This window comes from Macaca nemestrina, chromosome 4 (assembly GCF_043159975.1).
Source record: "Macaca nemestrina isolate mMacNem1 chromosome 4, mMacNem.hap1, whole genome shotgun sequence".
In the NCBI taxonomy this organism is placed as follows: domain Eukaryota; kingdom Metazoa; phylum Chordata; class Mammalia; order Primates; family Cercopithecidae; genus Macaca; species Macaca nemestrina.
Window position 1 is genome coordinate 2,127,846 of NC_092128.1, and position 22,973 is coordinate 2,150,818.

The 22,973-nt window shown below is 40.3% G+C and overlaps 1 protein-coding gene and 1 pseudogene across 2 annotated transcripts in view; both read right to left on the reverse strand.

Annotated features, from left to right (window-relative positions):
• The window catches only part of LOC105475009 (ubiquitin protein ligase E3C), a 140,560-nt gene that overhangs the window by 61,566 nt on the left and 56,021 nt on the right, over nt 1-22,973 (reverse strand). For both annotated transcript variants that reach the window (XM_071094173.1, XM_071094174.1), the window contains 3 exons: nt 10,857-10,943; nt 5,114-5,271; nt 4,734-4,966 (listed from right to left, as the gene is read on the reverse strand). In XM_071094173.1, the coding sequence (XP_070950274.1) occupies nt 4,734-4,966; nt 5,114-5,271; nt 10,857-10,943 (478 nt within the window). The remainder of the gene's footprint in view (nt 1-4,733; nt 4,967-5,113; nt 5,272-10,856; nt 10,944-22,973) is intronic.
• Nucleotides 10,950-21,326, reverse strand: LOC139362482 (ubiquitin-ribosomal protein eS31 fusion protein-like; annotated as a pseudogene).

The window sequence follows — 22,973 nt, forward strand, 5'->3', positions numbered from 1 at the left end:
AATAAAAAATAGGTGATGCTGTAAGCAGGTTTCCCTTAACCCCAATATTAAAAAGATCAAGTAGATAACTGCTTAGAAACATACCAACTCCTTATAAAAATCACACTTGGCAACTGTTCAGGGTAAACATTATAAATTAACAGGCACTGTTTTCACAAGATCCCTATGTTTGAGAGTTCATGGCAATGATGATCATAAGAAAGTCTTGCTTAACTGACCTTGGAGAAATATTCTTAAGCACTAGCTATATTATCACAAATGTATATATAAATTAGATGACAAGGCTATCAATCCTAAATTGTGACATTTCTGTATGGAGACGATGGATATTTAGATACAGTATTGCAACCAAAAAAGCACATATAGTCCAAGTTTTGAAGGGCAACTGAAAGACTAATTGCATCATAACATAAAAGTATCTTTTTTATCTTGAATGTAATATGTAAAATCTGGTAACTAAAACCAAACAACTGAGTTAATTTTTTCTTTTTTTTTTTTCTTTCTAGAGTAGATGTAGTCCTGAAACCAGATGAATTAGTTCTTTAAAAAGCAAAATACAAAGCATACTTAGCACACAATTTCCAGGTTCTGAAGTGCAGTAAATGTGTAATGTGGGAAATACATCAAACGACAATGGATTTTTACAATTTGACTTCATAAGAAGAATATATAAAAGTAATGTGTCAGAAAAAGCTCTAAGAACATGACCTCATTGGAAAACAACTGTTTTCCTCAACTGAGTTGTGTCAGGTGAGCAGCAGCTGGTGCTTCTCTCCTGTGTGCTTCCACAGGCCCAGCCTCTGCGATTTGCTGTTTCCCACTGTCATTAGCTGAATGCATGTCTCCTTCATTACATGGTGATACTGCAGGAACAGGCACCCAGTGTGAATTCATTCACGATCCCTTAGCATAGAGCTGTGTCACTATGGGTGGGATGAATACTGTGAATGTTCAAATAACTGAGAATAAACACTCTAACCTATGAAAGTCATGAAGTATCTGGTATGCACTGCTGCTGTCAAGGGTTAACCAAATTTTATATAGCCCTGAGTTACCACTTGTTAACCCATTTATGCCTAGTGTTCCATTATTGGAACGCTAAGCTTGTGGGATTTATATTCTACTGCTCAAGGTCATGGCCAAGGCCTGATTTTTCACACAAAAAATTTGCAACCTCTGGCATAAACAGGTTAAAAACTGGTGTATTTTGAAAAACAGTATTCTTCAGCACATATTTAAAACATTATAAAATTACTTCATATAGTATCCACTTTAGTCAAAAAACAAAAAAATGAATCAAATCTTCATAACAGAAAAGGCTATGGCATAGCGCTACAAGCTTTAGGTCTCTTAGCTGTAACATGGACAGCTAAATGGCCGCATTTTAGGATTATATTAACAGAGAACTGCTGTTGCTTTACTACTTTTTAAAAATAGCTTTTTGGAATTGAAAAAAATACAACTTAACCACTAAGGAAGTAAAAAACTCACAATATGGGTCTCTCTCTCTCTCCAGACATATGGATAACGAGGGCATGAGAACCTTCCTCATTCCCTGCTACTTCCTCCTGTTTCTCTATCACAGGAGGTAACTCCTGTTAAGTTTGGTAGATGCACACAGACATCTCAAAACAGCATTTCCTATCTCATCAAGCTAAAGTAATTATAGCTATAAATTACACTTCAAGAGGAGTTTATAAATTTGATAAATGCATAAACTGTTTTAGCAGTGTCAAGGCAGGGCTTAGAAAGTGACCTCAATTCTTATAGTGACAAAGAAAGATGACTCTATCCACTTAAAATTCTATGTTTCTGTGACCAGCCAACAGAGCCTCTCACACAAATGACTTTGGGAGGACCATGATACGACTGAAAAATGAAAATGGTCGGTGTTGAAGGAGTCAGGTCTCATCATTTGCAATTCTGTCAAAATCAATGGAAGGCAGGAGATCATGGGCAAAACGCTTTTGCCTTCTTTGGTTGATTCTATCTCGAATTCTTCAACTCAAATTTGGTACAATAATAATATGAAAAATGCTGATAATATTTTTATTCTTTTCAGAAGGGGAATGTAGAATAGTAGCTGGTTCTACCATCATATACATGACCTCAACTGTAAAAACAAATTACAGTATCTTTCTCGCAGAACTATTGCATTAAATTAATATAGGCAAAGCTCTTAGAATACTGCCTAAAACACAGTTAACTGCAGAGGTGTAAGTTCATATATCTTCATAATAAAGATAGTATTTTCTTAAAAGAAAAGCTAATAGCAGCTGATTACTCAAAAATTATGCAGTGATTTTTATTTTGGGGGGCTCAGCTCAACAGCAGGTAGCATAAAATGGTTTGGGGGACAGGAGGCCAAAGAACAGAAATCCTTTAAAAAAAAAAGGTCTTTAAACAATTCTAAACTCAAAAGGTCTTAGAACAACTTATTTCAAACCTAAAACAATCACCACCAACAACAAAAAAAAGGTAAACATTCACCCTCTTTTTTTTTTTGAGAGAGAGTCTCACCCTATGGCCTAGGCTGGAGTGCAGTGGCGCTATCTCGGCTGATTGCAACCTCCGCCTCCCGAGTTCTAGCGATTCTCCTGCCCCAGCCTCCCCAGTAGCTGGGATTACAGGCGTGGATCACCACGCCCAACTAATTTTTGGTATCTTTAGTAGAGATGGGGTTTCACCACGTTGGCCAGGTTGGTCTCAAACTCCTGAGCTCATGATCCACCTGCCTTGGCCTCCCAAAGTGCTGGGATTATAGGCGTGAGTCACCACACCTGGCCTCACCCCAATTCTTAAAACCTTCAATGGTTAATAAGGTGGCAGGGAGTCATTTTGAGGCATAAAAAATTCTGTACAAACTCTTCACTTAATGCTTAACCAAAACAAAATAAGGTCAGCGTGGAAAATACCTTATATGGCATTATTAAGTTCAGAGATTTCTACATACTAAAGATAAGGCTGTCATATGGAAATTATGAAACTCTCAACAGGTGCTATAAAACAGTGAAATGATCTGATATCATACACAACACCTGATATTCCACATCATGGAAAGCTTTATTGTTAATAAAGACCCCAGGGTTTAATCAAATATGGAAAGGAAAACAAACATGCTACCTGTAACACCCACGTCCAGGAAAAGCTTATATAAGAATTGTAAGTTTTAAATAGGTGAGATTGCTTATTTTTTAACATAGAAAAGTTGCAAAATTGTCAATCTTTAAGAAAGGATATAGTAAAGGCTTACCATGTGACCTTTCCAGTTTACTTAGGACTACAGAAATAGGTAATTAAAATAAATTGTGCAAACATATATTACATCAATCTGCCCAAATTATAAATTCAATGATGCATTAGGACTGTATTCAGTGCAATCAAAACATTATCAGTTACTGCTGCTGCTGCTAATGCTCATGCTCCTAAGAGAAATGTGTTGTAAAACCAGGCAGAACGGGCTGGAGAGAGACTCTCGTGGACCTGGAGGATGAATAAGCATTCCTTAATTAGCCCATCAGGGTAAGTGCAAGCATTAATGGGCCCTTCCTAAAGTCTAGCTTGACATCTTTCTCCAAACACGGCCAAGAAGAAAGTTCCATTAGCAATATTAATACAAGCTTAGTTGATCATTTTCATTCAATTAACTTCTTTCAATTAAATAGATAGCTTGACAAAAGCAGTGATAAAAGACCCAAAGGGACAGCTGATGACTCGAACTGAACATTAGTGTGCGAGAGGTCGCTGGTATTAAACGGACTGTAAATCCAGCATTCAATTTGGAAAATGCACTTCTTCTGCTCTCACTCCTTTAATGAGCAATTTTAGCTGACTAGATGTGTTTGCTGCAGAAATTTCATGGGAAGTCAAGCACCCTTTTCCTTTTCTTTTTTTCCGTCCCAACAGTTACATTCTCACTGGTGGTGGTTTCCTGCCAACATTCCAGCCATAGTAACTCAAAACTTCACTTTCTGGTTAAGAATGAAGATATGTTAAAATAACTTATATACAACTAGCATTAAAAATTAATGACCTATTTTACCTTGTTAATCAATTTTTGAAAGGTTTGAAAAAATAATAAAATCTAAGAAATATTTACTGAAAAATAAAAACATTTTAAAAACTGTATTTATATTTCATCGTATCACAGTTAAGTAGTTAGGGCCACACAGAAAAGATGCACGTAACAAGGTTTAAAAACATAGTTTTAAGTGAGGCAAATGTAAATTAAAATGAAAGTAATTTTAGTTAATTAAATTACCTTAATCAAAAGTACTAAAATTACTTTTCTTAATTAAAAAGTTGTACAGGCCAGCTGCAGTGGCTCACGCCTATAATCCCAGCATTATGGGAGGCAGAAGCAGGAGGAACCCATGAGGCCAGGAGTTTGAGACCAGCCTGGGTAACACAGTGAGACTCTGGCTCTACAAAAAAACTAACAAATTAGCTGGGCATGGTGGCACGTGCCAGCAGCCCGAGCTCCTCAGGAGGCTGAGGTGAGAGGACTGCTTGGTCCCAGGAGTTCCAGGCTGCGGCGGGGTATGACGGTGTCACTGCACTTCAGCCTGGGAGACACAGCAAGTCCATGTATGTATTTTTTTTTTTAAAAAAAAGGTCTTGCAAATTAACGCATGTCTGAAACAAACCTGTATTTTTACTCCTCTGCAATGGTCAAGACAAAAATGTGTATATTTTTCAATGTCAGCAAACAAAAAAATACATATACTCTATACCTTAAATAACTGAATCCATCGTTTCTGTTCCATCTGTATGCATTGTTGCATTTCAGAGCTAGTAGTGACTCCAATACTCTGAAATGCTGTAATATATTCTTCTCGAACTTCTGGTTTGGTTTCTGGATAAGCCAACTTGATGATCCCCAGGCATGCATCTCGAAGGCATCGAGACAACATTATCAGCTCTTCTAAAGTAAAAGGCATCATCGATGATTGTCTTTGACCTACAACTAAAAAATACAATCCAATTTTCTATCATTTCTTTTTCCATCTTTTAACACACATTGAAAGACTTAAAAAGCTTAAAACTTTTCTACTGTCTATGAAAACTGATGGGCCATGTGGCCAGCAGCAAACTGGTTTCTCAAAATCCTTACCTTCTATGGGATCACCGAAGAATTCATTATCATGTATGGAAATTAGTGAATGACTAAACAAGGAGCTAAAAAGGTAAAAGAGTGGGATGATTCGACTAGAATCTTCAAAAGACATAGGAGAACCCCTGGATATCACCTGAAGCAATGGTACCATAGACCTTGAATTAAAGAAAAGAAGAAAAAAACCAGTCACTTTACAATTAGTCTTAGTTTGGGAACTAATTAAAACATAACATCAAACAAATATAATCAGGGAAAGTAACATTTGCATTAGGAATTAAACTACTTAAAGGCAAGGTAAAGTCACCATGGCAATGCAGGTTAATAAACAGCACAGATTAATACATAAAATAGCATACCAACCCATTAATCTTCACTAAGGTTCCTGCTACCTACATCAACCGGATAATGAAGTTACTAAGAGTGAGCCAGTCATTCCCAGGCTAAGGCCCTAAGAAGAGTTCTAATAAGGCCGCTATTCAAGACACACATGTACTTTACTTTTATGAGGAAACCATCCCCCTTCCCATCTACTCAACATATTTAATAAAGGCAAATCATTCTGCTCTCAGGAAAAATTTATCCAGCGACTTACTTTTGGTAAGGCTGAAAGCTATTCAATATTGAAGCCAAACTGGAACCTTAAGAAACAAAGTTTTTGGTTCTCTACAGTGGCCTTGCTCCCACTGTCTGCTTTATTCACCAGCTCCCATCCTGCTCCTGCTTTCACAGCAGCTAAGGTGGTCTTTACTCAGCAGCCTCTGTCACCCATCAAGAGCTATGATATGATAATTAGCCAGGTGTAATGATATGTGCCCACAGTCCCAGTTACTTAGGAGGCTGAGGCAGGAGAATGGCTTGAGACCAGGAGGCGGAGGATGCCATGAGCTGAGATTGTGCCACTGCACTCCAGCCTGGGCAACAGAGCCAGATTCTGTTTCAAAAAAAGTTTAAAATGTTAAGGAAAAAAAAAAAAAAGCCAGGTGTGGTGGCTCACACCTGTAATCCTAGCACTTTGGGAGGCCGATGTGGGTGGATCACAAGGTCAGGAGTTCAAGACCAGCCTAGCCAACATGGTGAAACCCCGTCTCTACTAAAGACACAAAAAATTAGCTGGGCGTGGTGGCAGGTGCCTGTAATCCCAACTACTTGGGAGGCTGAGGCAGGGGAATCACTTGAACCTGGGAGACAGAGGTTGCAGTGAGGTGAGATCATGCCATTGCATTCCAGCCTGGGAAACAGGATGAGACTCCGTCTCCAAAAATATAAACAAACAAATAAAAAAGAGCTACGATATATTAAATTGACTTATTTCACTTAGAACGTCTTCCTTTTCTCTCATTTTCAAGTCTGGTTCCTTGTCTTATGGAACATTTAGCTAACACAGAATCACCTGCAAGCTCTTTCTATAAAGTCCATGGTCCCCTCTACCAAGTCAAATCAATCATAGGTTAACAGACATTGAGAGCAAGATCACTCTCTTATCTCCCCAAATATCCATTTCCACAAAACTACAGGTATATAGTGGATGAGATGAAACCAGGAGTCAGGATCTACAAATCACATATAAAAGCAAAGCAGAAGGTAAGACCACTTGTTATAATTAGCAGGGCCATAAGGAGCTTGGCTGAGCCACCTGGAGCTTTTGAGTCTCCATGGTACATGGTTCAGGGGAGGGCACTGCCATCATCAACTGCTTTGAGAACAGGAACCCATATGTGCACCCGAAACTGTTCCCACAGAGAACATACACTATGTCCACATGCTACACAACCGAAGCATACATGATCCCTATTTGTAGTTGTGACACTCTGCATTTAGCACTATGCTGAATGTAATAATCAATTAATGAATGAATGCCATCCATCCAAACTTTAAACGTTGTAGGGACAATCAAAAAGGGACAAAGCACAACTGTCCTACCTCATTGCGGAAGCCAAGATGACACAAAAAGTGGGATTGGCAAGAAGGATACGTGCCAATGCTGTCCTGCAGACAGGGCATGAACGAGACACAGGTCTCTTAGTTCTCTGCTGACCACTCTTTCTGCTATAAACACTGACTCAAATATTCCTCTGAAAACAGGTCAATCTCAAGGACTTATGTGCAAATAAAAAGTCTGTAACTTACTGTAATGGAAAAGACATGGATTCACACATAACTCAGGGGAGCTAGGTGAATTACTCACCATCATGAGACCCGAGGCAATCCCTAATCTCTGTCTAGATCTTGAGAACAAGGGTTTTCACATTGCGTGCCTGTGGGAACCACTCCTCCTCCTCGTTCAATGTCCCTTACCCTTGCAAAGAGCTTTTAGTCTTAAGAACGGATTCTTGGCCGGGCGTGGTGGCTCAAGCCTGTAATCCCAGCACTTTGGGAGGCCGAGACGGGCGGATCACGAGGTCAGGAGATAGAGACCATCCTGGCTAACACGGTGAAACCCCGCCTCTACTAAAAAATACAAAAAACTAACCGGGCAAGGTGGCGGGCGCCTGTAGTCCCAGCTACTCGGGAGGCTGAGAAAGGAGAATGGTGTGAACTCGGGAGGCGGAGCTTGCAGTGAGCTGAGATCCAGCCACTGCACTCCAGCCTGGGCGACAGAGCGAGACTCCGTCTCAAAAAAAAAAAAAAAAAAAAAAAAAAAAGAACGGATTCTTGCTTTAACAGGTTTCAGAATACTACTGTAGACTGTTTTGAGATTATTTATAAAACAGCCAACATCAGCACCTACTGCCCACATTGAAGACTTCTGGGCAAAGCATCTCTGCTATGTCATAGTCAACGGATGCCTAATGGAAAAAGTACCAGCTGGCTATGGGTTCCTTCATCTTCAAGAAGAGGGAAACTAAACTGGCTGATTACAATAGCAAGTACTGAAAATCAGGTACACGAATAAAGATGTTATTTGCAAAATGTCTGATGTGCCAAAATTCACTATCCATCTGGAGATTGTTTAAATGTGGTCTGCTAGACTGGGGTGAAGAATAGTGCATCTCGGTTGGCCCCCAAACCATCTGCACCTCAATCACCTGATGAGCCTGTGAGGTCGCAGTCTCCAGGGTTTCTAATCCAAGTCTTAGGGCAGGATCAGAGAATCTGATTTTTTTTTTTTTTTTTTTTGAGACAAAGTTTCCCTCTTGTTACCCAGGCTGGAGTGCAATGGCACAATCTCGTCTCACGAGAATATGCATTTTAACACGCTCCCCTGATGGTACTTCTGCCCACAAAAGCTGAAAGTCCTAGCAATGCAAGCCTTACTGTGAAACTATTTTTGACTTGAGTGCCAGTTTCAGAAAATCAGTCATTTCATTTTAAACTTTATTTCCAGTAGGAAATATGAGACATATACAGATGGTGCCTGACTTACAATGGTTCAATTTAGGATCCTGCAACTTCAAGATGGTCAAAGGCGATTCCCATTCAGTAGAAACCGTACTTCGAGTATCCATAAACCATTCTGTTTTTTCACTTTCAGTACAATATTCAATAAATTACATGAGACATTCAACACTTTATTGTAAAATTGGCCTAGTGTTTGATGATTTTGCCTAGCTGTAGGCTAATGCAGGTGTTTTGAGCACGTTTCAGGTAGGCTAGGCTAAGCTGTGAGGCCTCAGCAGGCTAGGTGTCTTGAATGCATTTCGACTTATGATATTTTCAACTTACAATGGGTTTATCAGGACACAGCCCCATTGTACCTCAAGGAGCATCTGTATTGAGAACGTATTAATACACTGTCAGTTTCTTGAGGGACTTTATTCTAATAAATTAAACAAGTAAAAAGACATTCAAATTCTCAAACTGTCTTTTAATAAGATTTATAAAACTACCCTATCATAAAATAGTATTAATAATTTAATATAATTAACAATATCCCACTTTTCTTTCACACACCATGACTCCATTTCCTTAGCAAGAGACAAATGCCATAAACAAATAAGCAATTATCAGGCAGCACTATGACACTGTCTCTGTTGCTAAGCTGGGGCACTTATGGGTAAATGATAATTTCCTGTCCTGATGATTCTCAATCTCCTTCTGCCCGAAACAAACCTGTCACTAATGAAAACCAAGGTTGGCATAGTCAGAAGTGGCTGAAATGCACCAAAAAACACAACAAAACACACCTAAAATCCTGTATTTTGGTTTGGAAATGAAAGAAAAGCATTTCTCAAGACGGTAAATCATTCTAGAGTCTTTCGTGCTTTCGTCTAGAAAGCATTTCTAGGAGTGCTTTAGCCACCCATTGTTGATGCAAGATAAACTCACTTAACCTTTAGGAGTTTCACCAGTCACAGCGGCAGCATTAAAACTCCCTTTTCCTCACTTAAGATGCAATTAAAAAAATGAAAAATTTTAAGTAATAATATTGAGAAACTGACATTCCCCTTTCATTAGTATGAACCGTGTTGCCCAGATGATTTGAACACCAGTTCCATCATAAAGGGGCTGACTGTGCGTGGCTGAATAACATATGAATGAATATCTTTTGCTCTACATATTGCATGAAAAAGCTCAAAATTCAGAAATCTCAACAAGAGTTTCCATTATGACTGTACACAGCAAGTCAGACTGCAGATGAGCATGTGTTTATATTTTAGATATACCACCCTAATCCACCAAAAATTCTTTCTTCTAACTTCCTGTTCCTAAAAAGAAAACAAGACCACTTCCTACACTCTTGCCCTACAACTGAGATGTGTCTTCCCACCACCGAATGAGCTGGTTCACAGCATGGAGTCAGTAACGGTGACTGCTATTATCACCACTCTCATGAGCATGACATGCAGGTGGCATCTTCTAAGTTTAGTCTCCAATTAACTGAATTACACACTTCATCTTTTCCGATGACAGTACAGGGGGACTGGCTTAGACTTCTTTTTTTCTTTTTTTTTTGAGAGGAAGTCTTGCTCTCACTCAGGCTGGACTGCAGTGGCACGATCTCGACTCACTGCAACCTCCGCCTTCCAGGTTCAAACGATTCTCCTGCATCAGCCTCCCGAGTAGCTGGGATTACAGGCACGTGCCACCATGCCCGACTAATTTTTATATTTTTAGTAGAGATGGGGTTTCACCATGTTGGCCAGGCTGGTTTTGAACTCCTGACCTCAGGTGATCCACTGGCCTCGGCCTCCCAAAGTGCTGGAATTACAGGCGTGAGCCACCGCGCCCGGCCGGCTGAGACTCCTGGCAGAGGAAAAATTCAACAACAGAGTACTAGGCTAAGTCAGTTTACCATGAAGGATTTTAAGTATGAAATTCCTACCTATTACACACTCAATTAAAATATGTATGTCAAAGATGCTATTTTTTAAATTACACGATTCAAATAAGAAAAATCTAATTATTTAAACAAATGTTTAAAAATGTCTACACTGTTCTAATGTTTGCAGCAGTCTTAAATTTACTTAAAATCTGTATTTTCACTGTGAAAAGAATAGTAAAATCATATGGAGCAAAGTAATTTCCAAATGTCTACTTTTTTTAAAAAAATGGCTAGGATATTTAAAGCAAACTTACCTTCAGATAAAACCATACTCTCAATAATATATACAGATAAGTAACTGTTAAGATTAGACACTGATTTTTCTTTTTGTGCAACTGAGACCATCTGGAACTTTCCTTCTAATATGAAATAAGTCCAGTATAAGCAGGACTTAAAAACAGGTTCTGGCAGCATTTCTGATTAGGCTGCTACTTCCTGTGCCTGTGAGCTCAATTTATAAGTCTGTATAATACATACCCTGTGATCATCCGTGTTGACATGGAAGATATCAGAAACCAAAGATGTCTCAGAAACCTGGCATTAAAGGCTAAACTGTAGAGAAGCCTAAAAAGGAACAGGGGAAAAACACAGAACAGTGAGCAATTACTTATTCAAAACATTTCTTTAAAAAAAAAAAGCAATACACTGAAGATCAACATACAGTTTAGCAAATCTCTGTGCTAATACCACAAAAAGCTGCCTCAGACAACCAGCCATTTGATGAGAACACCGAGACACGGCTCCCAGAGGTGTCAATCCGCGCTGTTACCAAGCTAGGAAAGCGCCTCCTCCCCCGTGGCTGTGAGATCTACCCCAAAAGATGAAGATATAAGCTGTTTTCATGCACAAGTTGAACCTGCTCCCCCTCTGCTTCATATCATATTAATATGCCACAATATTCTATATTACTACTGTTATTACTGCTAATACTTTTTTTTTTTTTTGAGACAGTGTCTTGCTCTGTTGCTCAGGCTGGAGTGTAGCACCACAATCTCGGCTCACTGCAACCTCCACCTCCTGGGTGGAAGTGGTTCTCCTGCCTCAGCACCCTGAGTAGCTGGGATTACAGGTGCCTGCCACCATGCCTGGCAAATTTTTGTATTTTTAGTAGAGATGAGGTTTCACAATGTTGGCCAGGCTGGTCTTGAACTCCTGACCTCAAGTGATCCACCTGTCTCAGCATCCCAAAGTGCTGGGATTACAGGCATGTACCACTGCACCTGGCCTACTTAACACGTTTAAAATTTGTAAAATATTGCCGGGCGCGGTGGCTCACGCCTGTAATCCCAGCACTTTGGGAGGCCGAGGCGGGCGGATCACAAGGTCAGGAGATCGAGACCACGGTGAAACCCTGTCTCTACTAAAAATACAAAAAATTAGCCAGGCGCGGTGGCGGGTGCCTGTAGTCCCAGCTACTCAGGAGGCTGAGGCAGGAGAATGGCGTAAACCCAGGAGGCGGAGCTTGCAGTGAGCCGAGATCGCGCCACTGCACTCCAGCCTGGGCGACAGAGCGAGACTCCGTCTCAAAAAAAAAAAAAAAAAAAAATTGTAAAATATTTAGTGATGGACTCAAGTCACTTTTCTTGAAATACAAAAAAATGTGCTGTTAACACCTCAAAAATAAATCTAAAAAATGTATCGTAAAGACTTTTAGGCCAGGCATGGTGGCTCACGCCTGTAATCCCAGCACTCTGGGAGGCCAAGGGAGGCAGACTGCTTCAGCCTAGGAGTTTGAGACCAGACTGAGCAATGTGGTGAGACCTCGTCTCTATGAAAAGCTGGGCGTGGTGGCTGTAGTCCCAGCTACTCATGAGGGTGAGGTAGGAGAATCGATAGAGCCCAGAAGTTCGAGGCTGCAGTGAGCCGAGATCGCACCACTACACTCCAGCCTGTGTGACAAAGTGAGATCCTATCCCAATAAAAATAAATAAAAATTAAAAACTATTCATCTATAATATTAGATTTTAAAAAGATGAACTTTGTGAAGAATGCATGAGCATTTAAATTAGCTCTATGTTGTATACTGCATGTTTGTGACAGGATAAACATTCTAGCCATAATTGTGTAATCAGCTAGCATAAACATTTTTTTAAGAGATGAGGTCTTTCAAAAACCAGTAAAAAAAATCTCGTATTTGATCGGTCAAGTAATTTCCTGCACTCAGTCCAAAACATCAAATGCATTGTTCCATATCGGCACTTTCTGAGTACACCATAGGAATTATGGAGTAGTGATTAAAAAAACAACAACAACTGAACTCCATTCTTATTTTAATGTAATGCATTTTGAGATATCCAGATGGCAATAAGGGTACATCATTGAAAAAACAGTGAAAGCATGAAAGAACATGTGAAATTTACCTAGAAGCAGGAAATCTTAAGCTAGAAAGAATCTATTAGATCATTCAGCCCAGTTATCTTTCCAATGTCATGTAGGCTAAAAGCAATGTTTGCATAAGAAAATGAAGGGGCAGTAATACATCTGTTCTAAGGTCCTTCCAGTTCAGAAGTATTATGATTTTATGAAAACATGCATGATGTTTATCAGTCACACGCCATGACAAAGTGAGGACACACTGCATTCATTCCAGCAAGAGCAGAATCCCAAACGGAGTCTCCAACAAATATTATTTAATATTATTGGAAAATATTACTTAATAAATATTTAATATTATTGGAAAAATGAAAAAAATGATAATAATATAAGTTAAAGGAGACCAATTAAGACATGTAACTAAGTATGCTGTCTGTCATTAGTGTTCGAGCAAATTTCCACTTAAAAATCACTCTGAAATATGGCCGGACATGGTGGCTCACGCCTGTAATCCCAGCAGTTTGGGAGGCTGAGGTGGGCAGATCACTTGAGGTCCGGAGTTCGAGACCAGACTGGCCAACGTGGTGAAACCCGTCTCTACTAAAAATAGAAAAATGAGCCGGGCGTGGTGGCAGGCGCCTGTAATCCCAGCTACTCAGGAGGCTGAGGCAGAAGAATCGCTTGAACCTGAGAGGTTGAGGTTGCAGTGAGCCGAGATCACAACACCACACTCCAGCTGGGCGACAGAGTGAGACTCGGACTCAAAAAAAAAAAACAAAACTCTGAAAAAGATTATACTGTTGAAAAGGGGAGCTGTATTAGAAAATGATAATAGGATAATAGATACCTTATCTCTGAGATATTTAAAATCCTTACCATATACCTGATAAGAGTGTTAACGTTTTTTCTTGCCTTTGTGGAGTTTTATTTGCTAAGAATACGCAACCGTCATATGGAAAAAAGAGTAAGAAAAAAGCTATGAAAAACATGAACTTTTGAAATAATTTGAGAAGGTAGTATTTGCTTATTTTCTCTTTAGTGGAGAAACTTTTTAAAAAAATGTTATTAAAACAAAACAAGGCAAAATGTTAGCCACATTTCATCTCATCTACCCAGAAATCATCAGTCAATATCCTGCTATAAATCCATCCAGATCCTTGTGTGTACACATGGAAACAAAAATGAGTTCTTCCTACACGTTCTAAGAGAGTTTGTCACTAAGATTATAATTAACATCTTTCCATATGAATGTATACATATTTCTAGAATACCATTTTCAGAAATACACATTTAAAATACACATTTTAAAATTTACATTTCAAGCTAATCTTGAGAGAATATTTATTAAATCACTCAATAAGCAATAATAAAACAAATTATTAAACTTCTAAAAATAAATTTCTGGGCCAGGCGCTCACGCCTGTAATCCCAGCACTTTGGGAGGCCTAGGTGGGTAGATCACCTGAGGTCAGGGGTTCGAGATCATCCTGGTCAACACGGTGAAACCCCGTCTCTACTAAAAATACAAAAATTCGCTACGTATGGTGGCATGTGCCTGTAATTCCAGCTGCTCAGGAGGCTGAGGCAGGGGAATCACTTGAACCTTGGAGGTGGAGGTTGCAGTGAGCAGAGATGGCGCCACTGCACTTCAGCCTGGGTGACAGAAAAAGACTCCCTCTTGGAAAAAATTTAAAAAGACATACAAATAGAGCCAGCGGAAGATGGCGAAGGGCAGGAGGCCTGAGCTCGGTGCGCGGGAGAGGAGGTCTTCAGGGCTGCGACCTCTGAGCACGCAGGATTTGCAGAACTTAATACGAATGTGAAGAACTTGCAAAGACACTTGAAAACAGCCAAAGGGATGACATATCAAGAAATAAATTGGCCTTGGCAGAACTGTATGAAAATGAAGTGGAGTGCAGATCTTCCAAGTGTGATAGACCTAATGCTGCAGTCTTCAAGAGCCCATGGACACCACCTCATCGTCATTCACAGGTGGAGGATACAGACTGGGCCATTCCTTTTGTAAGCAATCTGAATATATCTATGGAGAAAATCAGCTGCAAGATACTCAGATTTTGCTTAAACTGTGGAGCAATGGTTTCAGTTTAGATGATGGAGAGTTGAGACCTTACAATGAATCAACAAATGCTCAATTTCTGGAGTCTGCTGAGAGAGGAGAGAGGCTGGGCACATTGGCTCACGCCTGTAGTCCCAGCACTTTGGGAGGCCGAGACGGGCGGATCACGAGGTCAGGAGATCGAGACCATCCTGGCTAACACAGTGAAACCCCGTCTCTACTAAAAAAATACAAAAAAAAAACCTAGCCGGGTGAGGTGGCGGGTGCCTGTAGTCCCAGCTACTCGGGAGGCTGAGGCAGGAGAATGGCGGGAACCCGGGAGGCGGAGCTTGCAGTGAGCTGAGAACCGGCCACTGCACTCCAGGCTGGGCGACAGAGCGAGACTCCGTCTAAACAAAAAAAAAAAAAAAAAAAGAGAGATTTTATACATCCTTTTTACCTACTAGTACATTTATTTATTATAGATATATTACTAGTATCAGAAACTAAAGTTTTGCCTTGTATTTTACAGAATTATGACTGTTGTGAACTTAAACAGAAACACATAATGGTCAGCAATTCTTTTTTCTGAGATGGAGTTTTGCTCTTGTTGCCCAGGGTGGAGTGCAATGGCATGATCTCCGCTCACCACAACCTCCGCCTCCCAGGTTCAAGACATTCTCCTGCCTCAGCCTCCCGAGTAGCTGGGATTACAGGTAAGTGCCACCATGCCCGGCTAATTTTTGTATTTTTAGTAGAGACAGAGTTTCTCCTTGTTGGTCAGGCTGGTCTCAAACTCCTGACCTCAAGTGATCCACCCACCTCAGCCTCCCAAAGTGCTGGGATTACAGGCGTGAGCCACTGCGCCCAGCCTAAAGGTCAGCAATTCTTAAGAAGATATGGTAAACAGCAGCAACATTTCAAAATCAAGTAATTACAGTCCCTCCCAAAGCTTGCCTTGATCACATTCATTTATTCATTCAACACATTTTTCTAGGAAACTCACTATACACACTAAACACTCTTCTATGTGCTCAACCTAGAACGTCTTCTCCAGCACCAGACTAGTGTAGAAATACAGGAATGTATATTCTGTCGGACAGACTAGATCAAAAGAATTACCAGCATAAATGTTTGCATTTCTGAAGCCAGAAGTGCTTCCTTCTCCCCAGACACCACGTCATCCTTAGTTATCACTTTTGGTTAGTTTCCCATCGCCACCATAACAAGTTACAAAATGTGGCTTAAAATAGCACAAATTTATTATCTTAACAATTCTATAGGTCAGGAGTCCAAACGGGTTTCGTGGTGCTTTTAAGATCAGTTCGTTGGCAGGGTTGCAGAGGAGAATCATTTCCTTATCATTCCACCTTCTAGAGGACATCCACATTCCTTGGCTTGTGGCCTCCTTCTTCCACCTTAAAAACCAGCACTGTTTCATCTCTACGACCCGTCTGTTATCACATCTCTCTGACGCCAGCCTGGAGGGGCTCTCTGCAGGACTCATGATTAAATTAGGCCCACTGGATAATCTGGGCTTATCTCCTGGTCTTGAAATCCACAGTAACCTTAATTACATCCGCAAAATCTCTTCTACCATTTAAGGTTACATACAGGTTTGGAGATTAGGACATTAACATTTTACATGGAACATTAGTCTTCTTGCCTACTACAGTGCCCCCCCATCCCCGCTCCACCCCTGTGTTAAAGATTCAGATCCATCACAAATAAATTTACGTCACTCATAGGTGCTCAAAAGTCACAACCCAGCATCAACTCTAAATCCAAAATCTCATCTGAGTCTCACCAACTCAAAAGTCTGAAATCTCACATTAAAGCCATCTAAATTTGGGAGAGGATCTGGGTGTGATTTCTGGGGCACAATTCTCCTCCATCTGTGCACTTGCGAACCTAGAGAACAAGTTATCTGCTCCCAAGTATGATGGCGTGACAGGCATACAGTAACAGTTACACACATTCCTGTTCAAAAAGCAGAAATTGAGATGAAAAAAGGACCCATCAGCACCAATCAATTTGCAAAACCAGCCAGGCACCATCCTTTAAGTTTCAAGGCCTGGGAGTAATCTTCAGCTCACTGCTCAGTTCTCTGGGCTTGTGACTGTCTCGGTCATCTTTACTTTTTCACGAAAGGTAGCACACGTTTGCAGCTGAGTATCAGCTTATCAGTTTGTTTCTTCTTTTATGTTCTCTAAAGCTTTCTGTTAAAAATGGTGGTTTTCTGCTGCTGTAACATTGTCAAGAAACTTGTGGGTCTCTTATGTATGTCATGGAGATTCAGTCATTTAGACAGGAGGCTCCTCACATATCTTTCCTAGAAAATCCTGTCTCTATTTTTGGCTTTTTCTGAAATAGCTGAGAGGATCTATGATTTACACCCTTAATCTCTTCAAAGAGCCTTTTGTGTGACTTGATACTCAGAACTTTTGATGTTTCTGAAGTATCAGCAGGTTATACAGCCATAACCTTCATCACTTTCTCTAGAGAAGGCCGTCCTGACAGTGAATCTCTTAAGTTTTAGTGGCTGTTGCTTTGAATAGGCCACGAATTTCCCAAATCATCAAGTCCTGGTTTCTTTATATGTAACAGTTCTTCCCTCAATTTATCTACCTCCTTCCACGTTTTACTATAATCAGCAAGAAGACAGCAGGCTGTACCTTCCACAGCTTGCTTAGAAATATCCTCAACTAAATATTGAAGTCATCACTTAAAAATTCTGCTTTACCCATAACTACAGGACACAATTCAGCTTAGCTTTTTGCCACTATGTAACAAGGACCCCTTTCCTCCAGTTTTCCAATAACATAGTCCTCATTTTCTACCAACTGTCTATTCATGATTTCGATATTCTACAGCAATCGAGGTATTCTCTACGATACTTTCTTCCTTCAAGGCCTCCCTAGCATTAACATTCCACATTTCTACGAACAGTCTGTTTAAGGCAATTCAGCTTCTTTCTGGCATGCTCCTCAGACTTCTTCCAGCCTCTACCTACTGCCCAAGTCCAGAGCCATTTTTCCATTTTCAGGTATTTGTTACAGTAGCACCCCAAGTACCTAGAAGTCTTTGATGCCTACTTCGCTGCCAGATGACTTGAATATGCTACTATATTTGGAATTCATCTTTCTCCAGGGTCACTGCTCATTTCAAAGAGGTGAATTTACCTGTGCTAGGGTTTTCATACTGGGAGTGCTACCAGAACTACCACAGGATGAAAGTGGTGAGCCCACCACTGCAGAGAAGTTTTCTCAGCACCATAATTTAGAGGAATTCTTCTCAAAACAAGCCCTATTCCTTTTCACTTACTGAAAACAACCTGGATAATGTATATCAGCCAGCTCCATTTCAAAAAGATTACCAGGGTAAAACAACTTTTTCATGGGTCAAAATCATCTTGAACATTGTAAATCAAAGGGCATTGTCCTGTTTTGGATTAACAAAACAGGAAAAACAACCAAATCTTGAAAAATTATTTGAAATTTTCTTGTTTTTATCATTTCAGTGCCTATAGATGCACATACAAAAACAACTGCCAGTTTTGTATATAACAGTCTTCCAAAATGGAGATTTATATTAGGAGAGAATTAAACATCCAGGAAGGATGAACAGTATTTCATGTGTGCTATGTAGTGTTTTGCTTCATCGAGAGTCATTTTCATGAATTATTTTTACTACTGCAGTCATCTTAAATTTATAATCATCTCAAAAAAGATGTCACAATGAACAGACAACCATGCGCGAGGTCAGTCATTTTGCATGATGTACGTAATCAAAAAGTTTGAAATGTCTGTTTACTAATAAAGAATGTTTTCACTGAAAAAAACATACAAAAAAAAAACCAAAGACAAATCTCTGACGGTTATTTAGTTTGGAGCTCTACTTCTAAAATGTAAAGAAGTGATATTCTTCTCCCACATAGTGGGATGGATTAAAAATTACTCATTAAGCTTTATTTAGCTGTAACAATCCCATGAGTTAATCAGTAAGCCGGGTCATAAATTCAGGCCAGTTATCCATGGGGACTCTCTTGAGTTATGAAGGAGAACACAATGGAAGACACTGGCTCCCACACAAGGAATCAAGGCCACCACAGCACAGCATCCTCTAAGAATTCCCGGCTAAGTCCAGGTGCCACAGGTAAAAGAAACAGTGAGGCACCCAATGATCTGTCTAACTTACAGCACACAACGACAAATGCAATAATTTGTGTTTTTCTGTTGAAATTTTTCTTTAAAAAAAAGTATTACTGGATACTTCTAATGCCATAAAAAGCAATAAAACAGACATATAATAATTTGCATCAGATAATGCAAGATTAAAAATAAATTCCAAATGTCCTTACTAATAAAAATTTTAAGGTATATTTCTTATGAAGACAAGTCGCTAAAAAATTGTTCTTCACAAACTAGTAGCTAAGAATAGAAGATAAGCTTTAGACAATCAGATGTGTTAACATTCCAGTACTAAAACCATAACCAGTTTAAACAGTCAGTCCCCTTTTTACTGGTAATTAATTTTCTTTAATTAAAAGACTTACAGATTCAAAAAATATACTTTCCCTCGTGCAACAGTTTAAAATGGGGGAAAGTGGCATTCATTACCTCAAATGTCTTCTTTGAAAATCCCTTCTCTCTCCTTTTTTTAAGTTTATGTCTTTTATTAACTCACACACAGTTACTTGTCTTCTGGTTTGTTGAAGCAGTAGTCAGACAACATTTGCCACAATAATGTCTGTCAAAGTGACTTGCCATAAACACCCCAGCACCACAATCATCAGATGGGCACTCTTGACGAAGACAGCTCATTTTGCCATTCTCATCCACCTTCTAATACTTGAGGACAGCCAGCTTCACCTTCTTTCTCTTGTGCTTCTTCCTCTTGGGAATGGGGTAAGACTCCTTCCTTTTCTTAGCACCACCAGGAAGTCTCAACACAAGATGAAGAGTGGGCTCCTTTCGAATGTTGTAGTCAGACAGTACATCCATCTTCCAGTTGCTTGCCAGCAAAGATCAGTCTCTGCTCATCAGGAGGAATTCCTTGCTTATCCTGGATCTTGGCCTTTACATTTTCTATCGTATCCACAGGTTCGACCTCGAGGGTGATGGTCTTCCCTGTAATTTTATGAAAATCTGCGTTTTGGTCGCGGCTCCCCCGCAGATGGCGGATGGAAAGGGAAGCTCCTTCTCTTACTGTTTCTTTTTTTTTTTTTTGAGACGGAGACTTGCTCTGTCGCCCGGGCTGGAGTGCAGTGGCCGGATCTTAGCTCACTGCAAACTCCGCCTCCCGGGTTTATGCTGCCTCAGCCTCCCGAGTAGCTGAGACTACAGGCGCCCACCTAGTTTTTCGTATTTTTTTTTAGCAGAGACGGGGTTTCACCGTGTTAGCCAGGATGGTCTCAATCTCCTGATCTCGTGATCCGCCCATCAGGGCCTCCCAAAGTGCTGGGATTACAGGCTTGAGCCACCGCGCCCAGCCCTCTTACTGTTTCTTAACGAGTGTGAAAGAAAACTTCAAAAATGTGGTAGGGATTTAGAATCGCTTTGGTGGAATATGCTTCTTCCAAGTTTACTCATATTTCCCGTGAAACAACTATCATTCACAAATGTTCTGAAAATTCTTAGAAGATTCAGAACTATGAATTATATTGCTAAAGTTGATGAAGGTAAGTCTATTTTATTTATTTGATGTGTCTAACGATAGCTAATGGAAATTAGTTTATAATCTATATAGGATTTCAAAATAGATTCAATTTTAAGATCACTATGTGCTGAAATGTTTAAAAGCTCATCAATGTTATTTGAACTTCATGAAAGAGAATACAAATTTTTAACATGAATCATCAATAGCTTATTAATTTTATTGATTATAATGAAAATATCACTGATAATAAAAGCAACTGAAATTATAGGCAAAATTTATTTCTCTCTCCAGGTACATCCTCAATATTTTTTCTAAATTATTATAAAAACTTGTTTACAAACACATATATATGTACATACATATTTAATTCTACATATACAATGAAAAACAAATCTGTATTCTTCTGCATTGAAGTCATTTGTGTAATCATTTTAGCCCCAATGATTGAAGTAGGAGATAAGAAGTTATAAACTTCTCAGAGCTAAAGAGCATTCATCACCACCACACACACCACAGTTCTTGGAAAACACATGGCAAAGAACTGGTTAGAAAACACACGTGGGGCCGGAAGCAGTGACTCCAACCTGCAATCGCAGCACTCTGCGAGGCTGAGGGCTGAGACAAGCAGATAACTTGGGCCCAGGTGTTCGAGACCAGCCTAGGCAACACGGCAAAACTCCGTTTCTACAAAAATTACAAAAAATTAGCCAGGTGTGGTGGCATGCCTATAGTCCCAGCTACTCAAGGGTGCTGAGGTAGGAGGATCACCTGAGCCCGGGAGGCGGAGGTTTCAGTGAGCCAAGATCACGCCACTGCACTCCAGCCTGGGTGACAAAGTGAGACCTTGTCTCAAAAAACAAAAACAAAAATAAAGACAAAACCAACAAACACCACACACACGCGTACACACACGCGCGCATGCGCGCGTGGGGACAGAAAAGAAGCACTGCACTTCGAGGCACACCACTGTTTATCTGAATCACAATGATTAATAACACAAGACATAATTAAGCTGCCTCACTGAAAAAATCAAGCATATGTTGAAATAAAACTAGAAGTTTCTTATGATTTATGTATGAAACTGCGGGCAAATTATAACATTAACCTCTTTGATCTCTAAAACACTGTCTTCAAAATTCTACTTCAAAACTTTCAGATCCATCGATAGGGTAAAAGAGCCAAGCCCCTGACAACACGCAAGCCGAGACATTAACGGGAAGAGACTGGCACACGTAAAAGGAAAGGGGCATGAAACACTATGGAGGCATAAAACAGCACAGTGGGACCAAGAAAATGCAATATATGCCTTTCTGCCTCATCTATGGTTGGAGAAAAAGTATTTTGTGCTAGAAATAAAGTTGAGAGGTAAACAAATGCTTGATAACAAGGGGATATGGCAAAAATCAATAATCCAAGGAATGTGATTAGTTTCCTAAAAGCAAAGGGAGTCTACACTGTTCAAGAGAATGCAATAATCAGCGTTATATTTTCCACAAGTCAGACTGGCAAACCACGACATAGAGAACACAGCTCTCAAGCACCACGGTGGGAATACCGAGCCGACACCCTGGGCAGCACTGTCCACCTGCACCTTCTGTGAGGGCGGGTGTTTTCTAATCTGTGCTGTCCGATAAGGCAGCCCCTGGCTACATGTGGCAACTGGGCACTTGAAATGTGGCTTGGGTAGCCGAGGATCTGAGTCTGTGCTTCTATTTAATTTACTTTAAAACACACGTCACTGGTGGCTACCGTGCAGGACACTGTAGCTTCAGGTTGCAGATACAGACAACCAAGTAGATGATGAGCCTGTTCACCAAAATAGGGACAGAAAAAGGAGACTCTTAAGAGGGAGAGATGTTGGACTCAACTTCAGACCCTGGGAGGGGACAGAAGAGAGGTCCCCGGGGACATCTCCTATTAAGCAGGTGCACTTGTGTCTGGAGCTCCAAAAAGTTACTTAAACTAAAGACCCAAATGTGAGAGTCACTAGAATGTAGCTGAAGCCACTTGTATGAAAGAGATTGCCCAGAGGACCAAATAAAGAACTAAAAAACTAGGCTGGGCGCAGTGGCTCACGCTTGTAATCCCAGCACTTTGGGAAGCGGAGGCAGGCGATCACCTGAAGTCAGGAGTTCGAGACCAGCCTGGCCAACATGGTGAAACCCCGTCTCTACTAAAAATACAAAAATTAGCTGGGCGTGGTGGTGGGTGTCTGTAATCCCAGCTACTCAGAAGGCTGAGGTAGGAGAATCTCTTGAACCCTGGAGGTGGAGGTTGCAGTGAGCCGAGATCATACCATTGCACTCCAGCCTGGGCGACAAGGCAAGACTGCCGCAAATAAACAAACGACCCTAAAAAACTGAATACGAAAAGAAGTTTAGGAAACAGTGAAAAAGAGGAGAAAAAGGAACCCACAAAAGAAACCGAGAAGCCCAAGTAAAGGAGAAATCACATGAATATGGTGTCTATGAAAGAAGTGGGTGAAAGAGGGTCAGGAAAAGGAAGGACGAGGAATGTCAAATACACACAAAGGCCAGGAATGCCGCGGGGCTGAGTGGGCACCACAG